The following is a 19,455-nucleotide window of genomic DNA, read 5'->3' on the forward strand; positions in this document are numbered from 1 at the left end:
AAATAATGTTTAAATGGACCGAATAATTCGGTTTAATTCGGATTCGGTCCGAATTATTCGCGATTTATATTCATTTTGGAAAAAGTCACGAATTTTAAAGAATTTTATTTTTAATTCGGATTCGGTCCGAATTTTTGATAAAATTCGGAAAAATTCGGTTCGGCCGAATAATTCGTGAATTATTCGGCCGAATTGATAACTATGTTCACAATTCTAGAAGACCATCTGCTAAACCACACTTAACAGTCCAGGATCAACGTAGAAATCAATGAACCAGATGGGGGACAGAATATATAGTTATTAGAAGAATTTTAAATAACTCACAAGATGTGGGACAGAATATATAGTTCTTAGAAGAATTTTAAATAACTCACAAGCCAACTGTCATGAAATTCAGGTTGGGTGTAGGACTTAATCAAATTTATCAAATGATTAAATAATCTGTAATTTTTTTTTCTACAATAGATCAGTTGCAACGCCGTGCGGGGAGAGGGGAGAAGAAAAGTGAACGCCCCCCACCATCTCTCCAAGCAACTGGAGGATCTACCTCTTGGATCTGCGAATCAAACACCACGATCAGAGTGCAAAGCAAAGATGATGACACACCGAAGAAGAAGAAGAAGAAGTAAAACACCGGTTTGGGAGAAGAAGAGTGATGGGAAAAATCATCCAATCAAACCGTCCTTGATTATAGGTATCCTAAACCCTAAACCTTAATTCTCCACTTAAATTGTGGATGTACAGATAGAGAATCGAACCTGAGACCGTATGTCTATCCACACAATCTCCAATTTGCCCTAACCATTTGGATTCTGGACAACCCACAGATGGGTTTGTCCTTGATTATCTAAGTATTTATGCATGTCTATATGGGAGATTAACATGCGCTTGTTCGTCCAATATCTTTTGCATAGTATTTTGCTTGTAATTTGGCCAGGGTTCCTCTCCTCCTTCATTCTTATCTAATTTTTTATCCTTTGATGTCTTTGAGGAATCCCATCATCCATATATAGCTTCTCGTTTATTTAATTAAGATTCAGATATTATAAATAAATAAATAAAATTCAAAGGCAAGCATTAAGTTGAATTACTATGAAAGTATGTGGAGTCTTAAAGCATCAGGGAGCTTAGCTATATTATGGTTTAAGTTTTTCAGCTTAGTTTGTACTGGCTTTTGAGGTGTTTCTATGAAATTGTATTGATCAAAGCTAGTTTCACATTTTTCAAAAGTCAGTAATAGTTAGGTTTGTTTCATTCTCTTTTTTATATGTTATGTTAGTATAACCTAACCTACCATGCTCCATACCCATAATCGAGGATATAAGCAAAAGTAGAAACTAGAAACTACACTCACGCTTTATCTGAGAAACATTTAAGTACAAATAATCCAGAGCTAATGTACCCTTTACAAGGAAGACATTGAACTCAATTCCCCAAACCCTCACATTTAACTCTGACCACACCTCTCTTATTACATCAAAATGGAAAACTAATGCAATAGTTTTTTTTCTAAAAAAGTGTTTGTTGGTGTGTGTGTGTTTTTTTTTCCAAAAAGTTTTCTTTAACCATGTGTGTTCACCGTGTAGATCGAAGGGATGAAACTTGTCTTACAATCTTACCCTAATAAGGAAAAAAAATTTCTAACTTGTAATCCATAACGGACTTTGAGTTTTCTATTGCGCAATAGGGCGTCTGACGTGTATCCAACTCCCATAAATATTTTGGGTTGCGTGCGATTGCCTTGGGCTTTGTGCTTGAGTATTTCTAACCGTTGAATGCACGACAAACATCTTATTGTGCCTAAGAGGAATTCAATCCATAACCCACTAGTGAATCCCCTAATCTGGCTTCTCTCGAATTTAATGGATTAACTAATTAATACCCAATTAGTCATAACAGCAAGAAAGATTCGAATATCTATGCCAACACATGAACATGTATCCCAGATCTTCTTAGCCGTCAGATGACTAATTGGAGCGAAGATCTTTTTCGTAACCAACAAAGTAGAACTCGCCCCAGGGTGGCAAGGCCCCCGAAGGCCCGAAGCCCCGAACCCTCTCGTACATCAATTTTTTATTAAGAAGGCCCAATAGGCTCACTCAAAATGTTTAATGGTGGCCGGTGGGTATATTTGAAGTTTTGAATATGTAAGGGGACAGATTGGTCCATCTATTTTAGGTTCTCTCTCCAGGATTTAGGGTTAGGGTTTATATGTGCGCTTCCAGATTTACAGAACCAAAAACGACTCCTCAAATCTGTTTCTGATCGTCAGCCGTTGGTGGCAGCTTCAATCGAAAGGGAAAAAATGGGAGTCTTCACTTTCGTCTGCAGAAGCTCCGGCGATGAATGGAACGCAAAGCAGCTCAACGGTGATCTTGAAGCTTCGTCTTCATCTACCTATGAGTTGCAGAGAAAGCTTGTTCAAGCAGCTCTCTCCAGTGATTCGTCTGGAGGAGTTCAGTCTTCTTTCTCGGTTATCACACCATCTTCGGCCGTATTTCAGGTGAAGATAGTGAGATCTTGTGTGTGGTCTGTTTTCCTGATTCACTTTCACTTGTGGAGATTGATTGTTTGATTTACTCATTTATCTCTTAGGTAGGGTTTGTTGTTGGATGCCTTTTACTTGATCGGATGAATGTGGGAGCTTTTGCTGGTTTTTCCTTTGTTTTTCTTTTCCGTTAGAACCAAAGAAAATGTTCAGCTTTGGCCTTCGCTGATTTTTACAATATAGTGGTAAATGAAAATTTTTTCCACTGATGGAGTGGAAAAGATTTTGTTCAGAAAGGAATTTCTTAGGGTTCTCTTTGTACGTAAGCTTATGGATGTGAATATATTAGTGATTTGTAGCCTCTTTATATAAGATACTGCTTTAGTAGTTTTGGGAAGGTCAATAGCTACCTTTCGTTGCCAAGATGTCGTGCAGTAGGTTTTTGGTCACTGGTTTCTTATCAAGTGAAAAAAGTAATTCTTGTGAAAGGCCCTCAGGTTTGTGGATCTTTATCAATCTGTGCTTTCTCAATAATGGGGTTCACAGTGGTGTTTTTAGGTATCATGGGGCCTAAGGTTTATGGTTCTGGTTTCATGAAGTTTGAGGAGTAAGTCTCCTGATTTAGGATTTGATGGATTTCAAGGTTTCAGGTTTGGGCTTCATTTCGTTACATGTAAAGGGTGATTTCAAATAAAAGGAAATATATGGAAATGAAATAATGTAAAAAAGAAATTAGAAAATTGTGTATCCTACGCTTATCCTAGTAATTAGGTTAAAAAGTGAAATAAAAATGTAATTAATCTATTTAGTAATTATTTCAAGTTAATTGACACAACTATTATTGGTGAGTAGAGTAACAAAGCTATTCAATGGCATAGCTTTCCCATTCTGATTTTTTTACTCAGCTCTGTGCCCTCACAACTCAAGTCGACTTTAGTAAGTCAAAGAATCACCTTTTGCATGACTGCAAATATGTAGTTTGTTATCACTGACTTGTCCTGGTGCCATGATGGCACTATTGTGATTTTATAGCTTGGGAAAAAGGCTGAGGTAGCCAGTCTAGTCACTACAAGTATTTTTATTTAGATGAATTTTTGCCTTTGTTCAAATTTAATAGTAAAATCTTGTTATTTTACATGATAAATAAAGACATTGTTTAATAAACAACAAAACGACAATTGGTGCAATAGTAATAATCTTTAATGCAGATGCAAAAGATTTAGGTGTGCTCTCATGCACTCCATTTTTTGTGAAAAAAATTGAAATGTTAATTAACACGTTTTCTTGTTGAACTTGTGGGATTAGTTTTGATTTATGGGAGTATCAATTGGCAAAGTCAATTTGGGCCAAGTCATTTACTGGAGAACTACATGTTGATTCATGAGAGCTGAGTCCCCTCATAAGCATCAGGAGTTGGAATATCATTTTGGTTCCTACTACCAAGGACTTGGCTGTGTCGACCTCGTGACTTGGGACAAGTCTTCTCGGTTGAACAAGTCAAAATTGACCTGTGTTATTAAAATTATGCATTTTGTTGAGAGCCAGTCTGTGGTCCTTTGGAGCTCAAATAATTTCTTTACCATTGTTACATTTTGTTGTTCTAGGGTTTAGCTATTAATGCATAAAACAACTCCAATTTTGTCACCAACTCACCTCTGATGAACTTAACCCACTACCCTCCACCATTTTGCTTTGTAGGAAAACTGGATTTTGCAATAATGCCACTTTTGGTGCTTGAGAGTTGAGAGTAACTATCCTATACCAGTTTGCTCTGTCGATTCTCCAGTTATAAAGCTTGTGTTGGTGATGGTTAGAGCAGTTTCAAATATGTGTTTGTCTAACTACATTATTTCCTTTAACTTCTAACCAGATGTAATATTAAGGTGTGATGGACTATAATTTTTGAGTTTTATTTTCCAAAGATTATCTTCTGCTCCTAAATGCTCACCCTAGAAGATTATCTTGATGATATAAATCATTTTGAAATTCTTTAATTTTTTTTTTTCCTGATATTTTCTTATTTTTTGATAGAAGATAGGTGCATTACTAATTTGGTGTGAGCCACAAACCAAAGATTCGAGAAACTGTTGACTTGAAAGTTACATTTCTCTATTCCTTAGTTTATTTTTGTTCTACATAAAAGTCATAATGTGTTGACAGTGCATTTAATCAGTTCCATTTCTACAAAGTATACGAGTTTTGAAGCATGCCATTACTGTTTGTGTCATGCTCATATCATTTATAAGTTGTGTTGGCAAACATAGGGGGTCAATGGGATAGTGGGCCCCAGACCCGTATCATTAGTCAAGATTTAGCTAGAAGAAAGGGATGTGCCTTAAAAGTGACTTAAAGGTTACAAAAATTATAGAATTGCCATTAGATCCACATTTTTGAGGAATGGTATTCTTGTAATTTTATGCGGCTTTATACTCACTTTTAACTGACCTGTGTTTATTCCAAGCTAAAACTTGACTAGTGAGGTGGGTGTGAGGTCCCCTACACACGGGACCCACTTGTGCTTATTCAAGTCTCTCATGTCAAGAAAAATGACCTTGTGACGTGTACTTAACCAAGCTTTATGGCATTAATAATTCAGGTTTTTTGTTTATTATTTTTTGGTCATTTTATTATTGTATTGGGATGCAATATAAAGCCAAAAAGTGGGGGTCTTAAGGGGTGCCTGTAAATTGATATTTTATTTCTCTGTCTCATAGCTGGAGTGATACCATCCCTATTATTAGTAAGATTAGGCAACTAGAGTCCTTAGTAAAGTTTAAGAGTTCAATTTAGAAAATTATTTTAGAGTGGAGGTTTTCCATGAAAAACCAGAATGGGGAAACCCTAACAATGATGGGGCGTGAAGGCGGATTTGTCCAGTAGGGGGCCTACATATTGATTGAGGAGAGAGAGTGTCAGTGTGGGCCCCATGGGTCATCATGTGAAAGGGCGTGCAAATTCCTTTGCACTCTGGCATTATGTGCATCTTTTCCCCTATATTTAGTAGTTGAGTTGCTTGTTAATAGTTTAGGGGAAAAGATCCCCATGCCTATAGTGCAAGGTTGCTATTTGACGCCCTCCCACATCTTGACCATGTGGGTCCCGCATTGACACTTTCTCTTCTCCATGACCATGTGGGTCCCCTATTGGACGAATTCATTTCCCGTGCTGTGATTGGTGTAGGGTAGGAGATACCCCCACATTTTTGGTGTAGGAAACCCTCTCTCTATATGTTATAAGTTGATTTGAGTTAGAATTTATTTTTTTTAAATAAATAAGTGAGAAAAGAAGATACAAGTTAGGCATCTAGTGAACAATTCAAGTTTTCATTATCAAATAAAATGTAATTCATTGTATTTTGGGGGGGGGGGTTGGTTATAATGCTTACCTGAAGATGCCTTATAAAATATTGTTTTTGTGCATCACTGAAGACCTCTACTTTTGGGATTTATATTTTAGCCCATTATGGGTAATAAAACAAATTACTAAACCTTCACCCAAATTATCTGTGAGACTTTCTGCATTACTAATCTTCAAAGAACCTTCTTTTTTCTCCTCTGCTCAAGGGTCAAAACTTGACCAACTAGGTCAAGTAGCCCTGTAGTTGCAGAATTTGAATTGGACAGGTGAAATTTTGGAAAAATGTTGAGAAATTTGATATAGATGGAATTATATTAAATAAATCATTGGTTTTATTTTTTTATCCTTGATTGCTGCTGGTTTACCCTCCATTCTTCTCCCTTCCCCATAAATCGTTGGTTCTGTTTCTTTATCATTGGCATCTGCTGGTTATCTTTATCATTGACAGCTACTGGTTATGTCCATCATACAGTTGGCCATATTCATTGTTTGATCTTTTTTGCATTAAGGTTGAATGTTATGAAGTATAATCATCAATCTTCCTATGTCATGTTATGAATTATGGGCATCAATCTTTTTATCTCATCTTTTCAACATTTAAGTAGGATATTTTCTTATTGACACTATTGAGATGTCATATAGTTTGTAACCTTACGTATTGGCCCTTTTAAGCGTAACACATTTACGCCCCTATGAGGGTAAAACCCATCGTTGCATTTGTACTAAAAAAATGTACAAAGATAACGATAGGTTTTGACAATGACAATCATAATCTACCTTCAAGTTATATTAGAACCCCATTTTTACTAGACTTACGAACTTATGAGAATAAGTCAGGTGGTAATCAAAAGATTACAATTTCTATAAGCATCTATATAGGTATCATTTAGACGGTTGGCGTGTATTTCACCTGGGGGATTTTTCCAAAGCTGCAAATTGTCTCTGCTTTAAATTAACCTTATTATCGTAAACCATTTTGATTGTGCTATTGATAGTCTTTTTGGTTTTTATCTGTTGTGACCGTTAAATTGTCACTTAGACATTTTAACAGAGTCAGAACAGGCATGAGGTTTCTGGATTTCCACTTGAAATTATTATATGAGAATTATATTCTACATTGTTTTTTTTTTCTTGAACTTATGACATGATATGGACTTGTTCATACATTTATTTGCCCCATCTGGTTTTAGATCTGCACTCTGCTAGTGACACATCCGCCACTCTTCAATCGATGACTTTAATAACTGGGATTTTGCTGCAGGTCATAATTGGAGGAGGTGGTGGTGGTGGTTTCATTGGAGGTGGAGCTGCTGCTGCCCCAGCAAGTTCGGGAGGTGGTGCAGCAGCTGCTGCTCCTCCTCCAGAGGAGGAGAAGAAAGAAGAGAAAGAGGAGAGTGACGATGATATGGGATTCTCACTTTTTGACTAGTAGCTTTTAGTTTGTTCAAGTTAATTTCATCGAACAAGGAAGATTTATGCTGTAGTGGTTGTTTTTGTTTTGTTGTTTTAAGGATGCAATTTTGTTTAAGTGCGTTCAGAATTGTTGTCATTATGACATCTAGGCAGTTCTATTATGAACTTGGCGAATGAAAGTGTTTTTCGGTTCCATGGAATTGAATTTTAGGCAATATATGCTCAGCAGAAATCAGTTTCGAGGCCAAGGTGCACAATTCGAGTGAGAACACCATACTGAAATGGTTGAACTATTAACTACTACGAGGGACCTCTGGCTTTGTTGCTTGAACTGTGAAAGCACAAGAGTCCCCCACCCCCCCTAAAACAAAATATTAGTCTGATAGGTCATAGGGCCCACTGAGTTCTCTGTGACAAACAAATCTGAACAAATTTGATCGAATTGTTTATTAAGTTGGATGCGTGATAAAAAGAGTGAAAGAGCAACCCACCAGTGCAAGCCTAGGGTTTGGGAGAGGCAAGTCTATATAAATTTTGATTGATACATCACAAGTTGAGGAAAATATCACTTTTGCTAGTGTGAACATTACAATGGACATTGGATCTTGCTAAATATTTTAGCCTCAAGGGTAAGATTGTTATCATGCAGATTCTGCTGTCTCTGTTTCCTAGAAAAGACAATTATATGGGGGGTTTCAAAAACTGGTTACTCCAGTGTGAAATCTGCCTACCATTTGATTTGCAACTTGGAAAAAGCAAAAAAACCAACCGCCTCCAAACCCATTCACCTCCCATCTCCAAGCCCTCCTCGAAAAAAAATCTATCACTATCCAACTTTAATAAAAATTCACAAATTCCTGTGAAGGTCTTGTGCGAATGGTGTTGCTACTGGTTTTCTATCCTACAATCTCCTCTCCTGTGATTTTGCAAAAGCTGTATGGTTCAGTTGTAGTTTATCATATACTCTGCCATAGTCACATGCTATGGGCTTTGTCAAACTCTTTTGTGATGCTTCTCATATTCCTCATAGTAATTAGGGTAGTTTGGGCTTTGCTATTCGTGATCACCTTGGCATGATACATTCGGCTATATTTGAACCTCCTTATTTCCCCTGCATCCTTTATCGGGGAAGCCATGGTGATCAGAGGTGGACTTCTTCAAGCTATTGGTGATTGCTTTGACAAGGTAGGAGTTGCATCTAATGACAAGGAAGTCATTTTCATCCATATTAAATTATCAACGCAACTCATACCAACTAGCGTCTCCTATTATACATGATATAATCCACTTGTCATCCTTCTGCCTCCACTTTACTTTTAAATATGTTCCTAAATACAGCAATTTATTAGCCAATTCTCTAACAAGGAAGGCCATATCTGCTATCGGATAGATTGGCCACTCTCCACTCCTTGGATTCAGTCTGCTTCTAATTCCGAGTCCTTGAACTCAACACGTTTTAATGAATAGTCTCTTACTTACGAAAAGAAAAAAAGGGACTAGTATGGCTTTCAATAGAATTGATTGGCAAAAGTAGATCACTGTAGCCAACAGGGTTAAAGTTGAGTTGTATTGACTCTGCAATCCACTCGGATCGACCGAGCCAGAGAATGAGTTAATCTTCCGAGTTTTCTAACGTTGCCAGTCTCTTCTTTGGTGGAATTCAAACATCGCTGGTATCACAAACCACCAACCAAATCGGTAGTTGCCGTTAGAGACGACGGAGAATTCAAAGTGAAAGAGCAGCCAATTTAGAACATCTCAGCTTCTTCTTCTCTCTTTCGCCAAATCTTCTCTCCAATTCTCTCGTGAATTCCGTCGAGTCTCTAATGTAATGTCTCTACGAGTTGATCAATCTATTTGAGAGTCCTCTCTTTTGCCTCAGTTCATCTACTAAAATGATTCACCAATCCATTTCAAAACCTTCAATCTCTTCAATCTCAATCCCAGCTTCAAAACCCAGATCCATATATGTCAATTATCGGCCGAGAATTCGATCTGAAGCCGTTGATTCGAGGAAGAAGGTATATTCCGAACCGGTATCTTCTTCACCTTCGAAGCTGTTCGAATCTAATGGGGTTTCGTCAAAGGGGCCATACCCTGGTGGAATGGGCCCGTATACAGGCAGAGATCCTAACGTGAAGAAGCCTGAATGGTTGCGACAGAAGGCACCGCAGGGAGAGAAGTTTCAGGAGGTTAAGGACTCATTGTCGAGCTTGAAGCTTAATACTGTTTGTGAAGAAGCACAATGCCCCAATATAGGAGAGGTAAAAAATTGATCCCGTGTCTGTCTTCCTCATTCTTTTCCGAACTTTATGATGGTTTTGTGGATGGGAAATTTGAAAGAAGCAGAATGGAGGTTAACTGGTTTCATGGTTCATTGATCGTGGTTATTAACTTCATCTTCTTGTTTTATAAATGCATGAAACAAATGGGTCAATAACAGGTGTCTGATTTAGCCTCTATGTTGGGTTTAATGAACTCTCTCTTTATTTTGCTGGATAGTGCTGGAATGGAGGTGGAGATGGCATTGCAACTGCAACAATAATGCTTTTAGGAGATACTTGCACCCGTGGCTGTAGGTTTTGTGCTGTGAAAACCAGCAGGAACCCAGCTCCACCTGACCCAATGGAACCCGAAAACACTGCCAGGGCTATTACAAGCTGGGGGTAGGTCGTTTAAAGCATTCAGTTCCTTTCCTTTGATCATCAAATTATGGCAGCAAAAGAAAGTATTTTGTTGTTTCATGAGTCATGATTGCTTGCTTTACATCTATTTTTGGAAGAAGATTTCATTGCTTGGAAATTAGGGCTTCTTTTTCTGCTCTATTCACCAAAGAATTAGAGGCATATATTTAGAATTTTAGAGTGACAAGTTCTAGTGTCATTGACTCATTGTAGTAGTAGCATTCTCTGATCCTCAAGTTTGCATCCCATGTTCTAATTTGGTGATTGGATATTGAAAAGTAATCTGAGAGTTCTGGCCTTCGGGTAATACTTCATAATGCTACATGGTCTCTATGTTTGACGTGGGAAAAGAGATCCACAAACATTACAGAAAATAGCAATATATCAAAGGTGAAACCCAGTACCACAAGAGAAATCAAGGGAAGATTTATTCATTAGTGGAGAAATAAAAAAATAAAAAAGAAAAAAGAATCTGCAAACAGATGTGTGTGACAGTTTTGAGTAATCTGAAACCAGGTGAATGATCTGCAAAATTGAGGTGTTATATGAAACCTCAGAACAGGAAACAAGATGTCTTTGACAGGTTTGAGCACCTGAAACTCTAAACTAGAATGTCCAACAGCACTAGAATGATCAACAAAAATTAGTGGTTATAGGCTTACATAGCCCTTTTGGAGTCCTTTAGATCTAAAACAGGCAATAGGATTCTATCATTTGGAATCGTTTTTTGTAACACTCAAACTCTAACAAGATTCGAGGTTTCGCCGAAATTTTGTGAGATATTTCAGTTTTCACAAGATGTTGAAACAAAACTCAATGCCACATGTAAAAAGTGCAAATTTTGGTTGAAGTTTTGTTGTCTCAGTGAAATTTCGACAATATGTGTGGTTTTGGTATCGTTTTGAACTATACATAATTTTGATATAAAATGTGCAGTTTCGAACGAAATGGGTCAAAATTTTGACCAATTTCATTTTTTTTTACCAATTTCGACTATTTTAAGGTTTGTAGGAACTTGGTTTGGCCAGATCATATTCCTGTATAAGCGTGGAACAAGTTGTTGGGCGGTAGTGGAACACATTGAAAGCAACGATTTGCTGCATTTGCGGAAGTTTTGTGCAAGATTCGAAGTAAAATCCACCTAAGTTAATCTTCTAGATGCTAAACCATTCTCTTGGTGTTATTTCTCTTTAATTCTTTAAGTTCACTTTACAATCATTATATGTGTGCATAGGTGTATACATCAGTCGATATAACAGTCCATCAGGAATCATAATTTGGTACATTAAGTCATTTTGCAACACCCTCTTTGAAGTACCATCATGTGTGATTAATTTGCCAAGCCAAAATTTAAGTATTTGGGCATTAAAGTTAACTTATTCCTCTTTAGTTACGTTCTGTAAAATTCAGTCCATACTCCATACACTCATGTAATATTCCTTATAATGTTGTTTGATATCTTAAACCATAGTGTAATCCCTCTTGAAGCGTCACCAAGTATTTGCTTAAATTCCCAAGTCAACAACTTTCAAGTGTTTAAGCATCTCAATCTACAATTTTCTTTGTCAATTATATTCTGTAAATTTGCTCCATAATTTAGTGTAATGGTCTTACAATGTCCATAATAGTAGCTTAGTAAATCCATTAAGTCACCTCCATAAGTATCAACATCAATTTGTAATTACTCAATGATAAATTGCACTCACAAGGCTACACGTCCTGATGCAGATACACATTTGTTTGTTTCTCTATTTCTTTCCTTTTTAGAGTTAGAACTTAGTTTGGTAGTCAAATTTTATTCTTATTTGAGTGAGATTTTGTTTCTATTTTAGATTAGATGCAAATATTTGTTTCAGTTTTAGAATAGGAAAGTAGGATTGTTATGAGTTATTTACATACTCTAATTGTGGCCAACGATGGGGAAGATATTGAGAATTGAATGACTGTTTTGGTTAAAGCAATGGCTGCCATGAGTTGTGTGGAACTCCCTCTCCTTCCCTGATCTTCTCTCTTCTCTTTCCTCCCTCGTCTTCTTCTCTTTTCTATTTCTTTATTGTGACTTTTCTCTCCATGCTGGAAATCCCCTGTTTCTGGTGATAGTTGCAGCCCTCCTCAGGTGCTTCGATCTCCTCTATGTGTGATCTATTTGGGCTGAGTGATGGAGACCGATCCTGTACTCAATTCCGAGTTTTCAAACATTGGTTGCAGGCTACAAAATAAGAACATCACCCATTCTGTCAGGAGGTGCTATTAGATCGAAAAAGTCTCAATTCTGACACAAGGTCCTTAGATCAAATAATTACATTAGATCTGATAGAATAATTTTGGCGAATCCAGAATCATACCAATCCAACCCATTTCATGAATAAATAGTGGAATTGGGTTCAGGTGATTTGGCATGTGTCTGCCCTAAATCAAATCACCCAATCAAATGTACGATTGTTGGAATTTATGCTGAAACTCATGGTTTATGATCATCTCCGATGTGGGAGCAAGCAAGACTCTCAAACCTGCAAGAGGGAGAGAGAGAGAGAGAGAGATAGTCAAATTAAACACACACACACCTCCTATTTTTACATTCATGTATAGAAGCTCAAGCCCTAATACATGTTAAAGGACAAAAAAATACCCCTAATAGACAATACAAAAAATTCAAGTCGGTGCTCCCACCCCCAACCCCCCAGTCCACTCACCAGCGAGTGGGACCACCGGAGTTGGGGGAAAGTGAACAATACTTCCCTTGCTAATAACCCCAACACTCTCAAGTATATTTGTGTTGGCAGTGGCAAAGGTTATAAGTCTATTGATTCTAGCAATGCTCACCTTTTGAATTGACTGAAGTTATTGGAGAGGTAAATATATTATATGAAATTTGGCAGGGTAGAATTGAATTAAGGAAGGATGTGAGTTTGGTATTAGCAGAAGGAAACTAACTGTCAAAGAGGGATGAGGTTTGGGAGTTGGTGTACTTTACCTTTATACCCGTGCTTTTCCCACATTCAATCATTTGGGTGGAAATCTCAGTTTTCATGAAATTTTGTATCTAACCTCGAGGCCTCTGCATGCCATGTACAAAGGGAAGGATAAAGAAAGGTTATTTGTACCAGGACCCTTTGACACATGCTATTGTACGAACAGCATGTTTTGTTTTGTATCGAATGGTGATCGTATGCTTCAGCTACCCTGCAAGTGGACTTCTTATGCTTTAAAACCTTGTTCATACTGCAGTAACATTCTTGTCCATTTTTGTTTCCTTAGCTGCAACCTGGACATTTCAAATGGTTATTTTTTTATGTTTTAGGTTTGCTTATCTAAGGATTCCATATTTTCTGCAGTGTGGACTATATTGTGCTGACAAGTGTTGATCGTGATGATCTACCTGATGGAGGAAGTGGTCATTTTGCGCACACAGTCGAAGCAATGAAGGTGTATTCATTTCTGCAAGGTTTTAATTGCATTTAGCAACAACATGCAAGGAACACATGGTGAAATATATATATATATCATGATTTAAATTTACAATTTTCTGTGCAGAAGCTCAAGCCTGAGATTATGGTTGAGTGTTTGACTTCTGATTTCCGGGGTGATTTAAATGCCGTAACAACTCTGGTACACTCAGGGTTGGATGTGTTTGCCCATAACATCGAGACTGTAAAACGGATTCAGCGAATTGTCAGAGATCCACGAGCAGGGTGAGTAGCACAAAGCCACAATCACATTTTCTCTTGCTCAAACATGTTATCATTTTCTTTTGTTTGTCTGCTTTGAATATTTTTGTAGCATTCAAGAAAGGAAGGTCACTCTTTTTCTTTTTATTTTTTTATTTTTTACTTTTAAATGAAACCCAATTCAACAAGTAAGCAAAAAACATGAGCTTGGGTTGACCAGGTATCAGATGTTAGTGATCCTTTTCAAAGTCATCTGTAGCTGACCAACTCAGCCATCCATATTAATCAGTAGTGAGCTACCTTTTGCAACAACCAGATGGTTTATCTACCCTTTTACAAACTAATTTCCCAATAATTATCTCTATTTTATTGTCTTCCCTTTGTCATATGATAAGATACTAGTAATGCTAATTAGTAGGAAAAACAAGTACTTCCTGAAATGAGTTAATTTCTAAGCCTCGCATAGTAACACGTGTGTTATTGTTCAAGGTGCCATGACATCTGTCCAACTTTTGCATATCCAGAGGTAATATGCTCCTATTGGCTGTTGTTTTTAGGCTTTTTCCCATCTGATTTGTGCTGTTCTGATTGCAATGTTCAGAAGGGTTTTCCATGTGTACTGTCAGTTCACTGATGATGAACCTCATCATCAGATATTTCCAAGGATTAAAGTATCGGTATTGGTCGTCGTATCGGTCGCCCAAAATTAAGATACGTATCGGAGGATATCGTATCATATCGGAGATACACTAAGATACGCTAAAGATACACACATAAATGGATAGGAAACATTTTTTTAAACACTTTTGTATAAAGATTTTGTTAAAAAAAGCTATTGATAACATGTATTATGCATAAACACTAAATTGAGGGTATCGCACTAAGAATTCAAGGTTTGTAGTTGTCCCATAAATGTAAAATCCTTGTTCCCAACCTTGATTTCCACTTTAGTTAGAGAGAAATATGGCTAGCAGCAACTTTGGAGCAAAAACCCCTCAAAAAATCGTGTTTTCTGAAAACTTACCCATCTTAGCCATTATATGACCGTAGCACACTATATCAGTACATACCGATACGTACCGATACGTACTGATCGATACATACCGATACTCACTGATACGTACCGATCGATACATGCCGATACTCACCGATACGTATCGAAACATACCGAAATGTACATTTCACCTCGATTTTATATTTTCCATAGAATCGTATCGGTGCATATCATATCGTATCATATCGTATCGCATCGTATTGATGTGTATCGGTGGTGTATTGATGCATATCGGTATGTATTGTAGGATATATATATCGATACGAAAGGATTTTAAAAATTACATGTATCGTATCGGTGTGTATCGTATCGTTCGGCTAAATTTAAGATACGTATCAGAGGGTATCGTATCGGTATCGGTATCGGAGATACTTTAAACCATGGATATTTCTTGATTTCTAGGTTGTATTATTTCAACAGTTAAATATCTTTTACTCAAAATCTTCTTTGTCTAGTCCACATTGGAAGTTCTTCCTCTGTGGTTCACTTAACTGTGCCATGTGAAATAGATGATGTGCCATTTCTTGCCATTGGATAGGACATCTATATTGGCCATGTCAAATTTTTGACTTTAGAGCCAAATTCAATCATATATCCCCATGTATTGGCTCTTTCCCTTGTATTTTCATGTCTGTTTGTTTTCGATCGTTTTTTCAAAGGTCAAATTTTTTTGGGTGGATATTCAAGCATTTACTTTGCCATATGGTGAACTCTGTCTGAGCTGAAACTTGACATGTGAGTAGGGGATCTCTGGCCTTACCTGCCAACAAAATTTGGGCTCCATCCAACCTGCCATGATGCAAATATGAAGGATGTCCATGTATGTTTTCCTGAGCCATCAAGGAAAGCCTCCTTATCTTTATTGTTCTTCATGCCTTTCTAGACCAATGTTAGCTGATTTTCAAGAATAAGCTGTTTTGTCTGTGTTTACATACAGCCCTGACCAAAATTGCAACCTTAATAACTCATACCGCAGAGACGCCAATATATGTATGTAATAGTAATGTTTTTCCAATACTCAAAGCACCTCGGTGCAACTGTAAGAATGTTCCTTCTTCACGCATTGCATAGACAATTAAGGTTTCCTTCCCCCTAGTCCCCGTGTCCAGCAGGTTTGGCATATGTGTCAGCATTCAATACATGTGGACATGGTCTAGAAAGGAGAGAGAAAAAGTGTCCTCCTAATACATGTGTCTTGTCTGGGTCATCCAACTATCCAAGTGTCATTCAATAGATGATTTGTTCTCAAGGGTGTATGGGAGTGGAGTTGGTGAGCTTCACAACACATGTATCCTATACGATCTGGTTTTTTGTTTTGAACTGGTATGTACAATCAGAGTTCAAGTAGCTTTTGCACAGTTGCCCTCGGCATGCCTTTTTGTTAATGTCTAGCAATGTTAATCTGGTTTTTTTGTTTTGAACTGGTGTCTACAATCAGAGTTCAAGTAGATTTTGCACAGTTTTCCTTGGCATGCCTTTTTCGTTAGCATCTAGAAATCTCAACATTGATCTGCACTGAATGAAAAAGTGAGGGTGTTTGTAGAAGTAAATCTGAACAAACTCTAAAGTTGCTTAGTAGACTTCCTATTCTGCCCAATCTAAAAGTATATTTTGGTCTTCGTTGAATGATATTCTCCTGGTATGTGACTTGTCATCCTGTCTTAAGTATGTATATGGGCAGCAGTATGGTGTAAAAGGGTCGCATTTGGGTCATCCTGAATCCACTCCTTAAGTTATATGGAAATGGGTTCCATGCAAGGTTATGCTTGGCTGTTCATACCTAAGTACCTAACTCATCCAGATACCCCTGTTTTTTATGAGTTCCATCAATATCTGCCTTGTGCAGTGCATCCTTGAAGCTGCTTCATGTGGGACTGCTCCTCATGAAAGTCGGAATGAATAAGTAGTGGAACTTACCTATGCACTGTATCAATTCCAGCTTTGAGCAGGGGAAAATATATCATGCGCCAAATGTTTCATTTAATCATCTCCTTTCTGCCATTTGTACAATGTGGATTCTGTAAATGATGTTCTCCGTTCAACTAAGTTTTGACTCAGGCAAGGCACAAACAAAATCCACCTTGAACACTGCAAAAAGCCTTGATCTGGATCAGACTTGGTTCAAGTTGGATCTAATACAATAAGATACCCGGTTAAGCTCAGCCACTTAGATTGATGTACATCAGTTTCTCTTTTATGATCCTACATTTAACTTTTCAATGCTAGTGCTAATGCAATCTTACTTTGATGAAGCAGGTATGAGCAGAGTTTATCTGTTCTGAAACATGCAAAGCTCTGCAAGGAGGGGATGATAACAAAATCTTCTATAATGTTGGGTCTTGGTGAGTCTGATGAGGAGTTGAAAGAAGCCATGGCTGATTTGAGGGCCATAGATGTTGACATTTTGACACTTGGACAGTATTTACAGGTGAGAAGTTTAAACCTGCTTTCATGGTGACTGGTGAGCGATGCACATGGGCCAGGCTTGGGCTGGTTGGCCTGTTAGCTCTTGGTCCATTGGAAGTTCAAACAATTTAGTCCACAGTGCTTCCCATTGCAATCTTTCAAGATTTAAGTCATCCTTTTAGTTTGTGCCTGGCCTGATGTTACTCGATTAAATCCCTCCTTATCTGGCAATGGCAGCCTGTCTATAATTTGGGCCTAAGTTTGTGGCTCAAGCAGGCCATTGGAGATGCAATGGGGAAGTTTCAGTCCCGGTTCCATCAAAACATGCATTGGGCTCCCTAATTTGACAAGATTACTGGGACGGGACCCATGGGCTGAGGTGGGGTAGGGTGGGTACCTTCTCTTTGTCAAATTCCATTTTGGTCCTCACCCAATAGGGGTCATACCCTACCCTATTCATTTGGTGAAGGAGTGGGTGCTTACCCACTTTGTCCTGCCCAATTGCCATCCTCACAGGTATTGGGAATGTGTTTTGACAAAGAATAGTCGAAAGAGGCTGAGCTTGGATGTCAGGTCAGGCTGGCCAGTCCTTGGTGCTAGCTTAGGTAATTGACATTTCTAGACGCCTGGATTTATTGAGATGTTGTCATGTTCTTGCAGCCAACTCCATTGCACTTGACTGAAAAGGAGTACGTCACGCCCGAGAAGTTTGCTTTCTGGAAGGATTATGGAGAATCAATTGGTTTCCGTTATGTAGCCAGCGGGCCCTTGGTAAACTCAGTTATTTTCTATTCTTTCAAAACTATTTGATACGTAATCTTAAGTAACTGACTTAGCTAAAGAAGCAGAGAGGATCACCTTCGGAAAAACTAAAAAAAAGTACAAACTTGGATGCACATGCTTAACTGCATCATAGTTGCCTTGGTTAAATGGGTCCATGAATAATTGCTAATTAAAAAGTTGGCATTGTCATCAATTTTGTGAACTAGGCAAAAATCTTGTATCCATTATTTGATTGTGGGATTCTTTATTGATGTCCATCCACTGAACCTATTTGAGGTTGGGCCAAAGCAAGGTTATTTTGCTTTGTTAGGAGTCTATTTGCAAAATAATTGGTCTGTGTTGAAATACTTGTCCAAACTGTAACCTAATTGGTTTTCTGAATGGAAGATCACTGCATTAAATCACTTATGGCCTATTGGTATTCTTACAGCGTCTACTGTAATGTGTGGGTTTTGTAGGTTCGATCCTCATATCGGGCGGGTGAGCTGTTCGTTAAGACCATGGTGAGAGAACGGCCCAGAAACAGCTCCAGCAGTTCCTAGAGACTAATGACCATGGCTTACATGAAACATTGCACATCCAGAAAGCGAGATGTGGAACTGAGGGTGTAAGCAGCTGTGAAAGTGGCAATCTAGAGCCGATTTGGCCATGAATTGTTGTAAGATCTGAGGAATTCTAAGAAGGGTACCAAGATTTTGTTGTAATTGTGCAATGAAGGGCAGTTTTATTGTCTGCTTTTATTTCTTTTTTTTGTGATCATTGACCAATACTTGATCACATATTTATTTTATCTTATTTTTTTACTTCCATACATTTTAGGAAATCAGCATTCTTGATCTCGTAAATATGTACATTATGAGAGATGCATGGAAAACTTCTATTAGATTATTTCTGTATGGTTTTTGGAGGAAGAGAAGGTTCTTCAGGGCGATTGTTTTCCTTGCTTTTCTAGCATGGCCATTATGAATGTCTGCTTGGGTATTTATAGAAAAATGTCAAGGTTTCTTGTCTATCATTCTATCTTCCCTTTCTCATTAGCCCTTGGTTTTTCCTTCTGTCATGAGACAGATGGGCTTGGATTTTAGTCTTCTTGAGACATTTAGGCAGGTATCAGTGCCCTTTGTGATGTAGATTTCTGGCGGCAACAAGAGGGAAGAAATGTTCGGCAGCTGGTATGGTTGATTTGGCTCAGCTGTGAACCAGTTTCTGTTCAAACCCAGCCCCTAGGCCCCCCCTAGGACTGAGCTACTGGTCCAATCTATTACTGGGGACCAGTATGGAAGTTTTCTACAGTTTGTGGTTCCAAAATTCCAGATTTTCAGGGAACTTATTTCTGTGAGCTTTTTTACCTTTTATTTGGGAGTTCAATCTAACTTCTTTGTCGAATGTACATCATTGATTAATGAGTTAGATCTTGCTAGAGTCAACCGGTTACAAAAACTTGGGATTGAATCTGACTCTACTGTTGTTCTGCTTTGTGTTAAGAACAATAACATCCCATGGGCGGCTATGTGAATTTGAAATCAAAACCGTTTATCGAAATTGAACCGAGCCGTTTATATCGAAACCGTAAAACTATTTAGTAAATGGTTCAGTTATGGT

The 19,455-nt window shown here is 37.9% G+C and overlaps 2 protein-coding genes across 2 annotated transcripts; both read left to right on the plus strand.

Moving 5' to 3' along the window:
• The first annotated feature begins 2,204 nt into the window (after positions 1 to 2,204).
• On the plus strand, positions 2,205 to 7,451 carry LOC122084259 (60S acidic ribosomal protein P3-like). The gene is made up of 2 exons (XM_042652364.1): positions 2,205 to 2,503; positions 7,107 to 7,451. Exons 1-2 carry the CDS (start codon positions 2,306 to 2,308, stop codon positions 7,272 to 7,274), a joined length of 366 nt encoding a protein of 121 aa, XP_042508298.1. The 5' UTR covers positions 2,205 to 2,305; the 3' UTR covers positions 7,275 to 7,451.
• A 1,450-nt stretch (positions 7,452 to 8,901) lies between these two features.
• On the plus strand, positions 8,902 to 18,792 carry LOC122086446 (lipoyl synthase, chloroplastic-like). Its single transcript, XM_042655284.1, has 7 exons — positions 8,902 to 9,522; positions 9,761 to 9,924; positions 13,278 to 13,368; positions 13,477 to 13,634; positions 16,921 to 17,092; positions 17,731 to 17,841; positions 18,312 to 18,792. The coding sequence occupies exons 1-7, from the start codon at positions 9,154 to 9,156 to the stop codon at positions 18,393 to 18,395; spliced, it is 1,149 nt and encodes a 382-aa protein (XP_042511218.1). The 5' UTR covers positions 8,902 to 9,153; the 3' UTR covers positions 18,396 to 18,792.
• The last annotated feature ends 663 nt before the right edge of the window (positions 18,793 to 19,455 follow it).

The sequence above is a fragment of the Macadamia integrifolia genome, chromosome 1 (assembly GCF_013358625.1).
Source record: "Macadamia integrifolia cultivar HAES 741 chromosome 1, SCU_Mint_v3, whole genome shotgun sequence".
NCBI classification, from domain to species: Eukaryota; Viridiplantae; Streptophyta; class Magnoliopsida; order Proteales; family Proteaceae; genus Macadamia; species Macadamia integrifolia.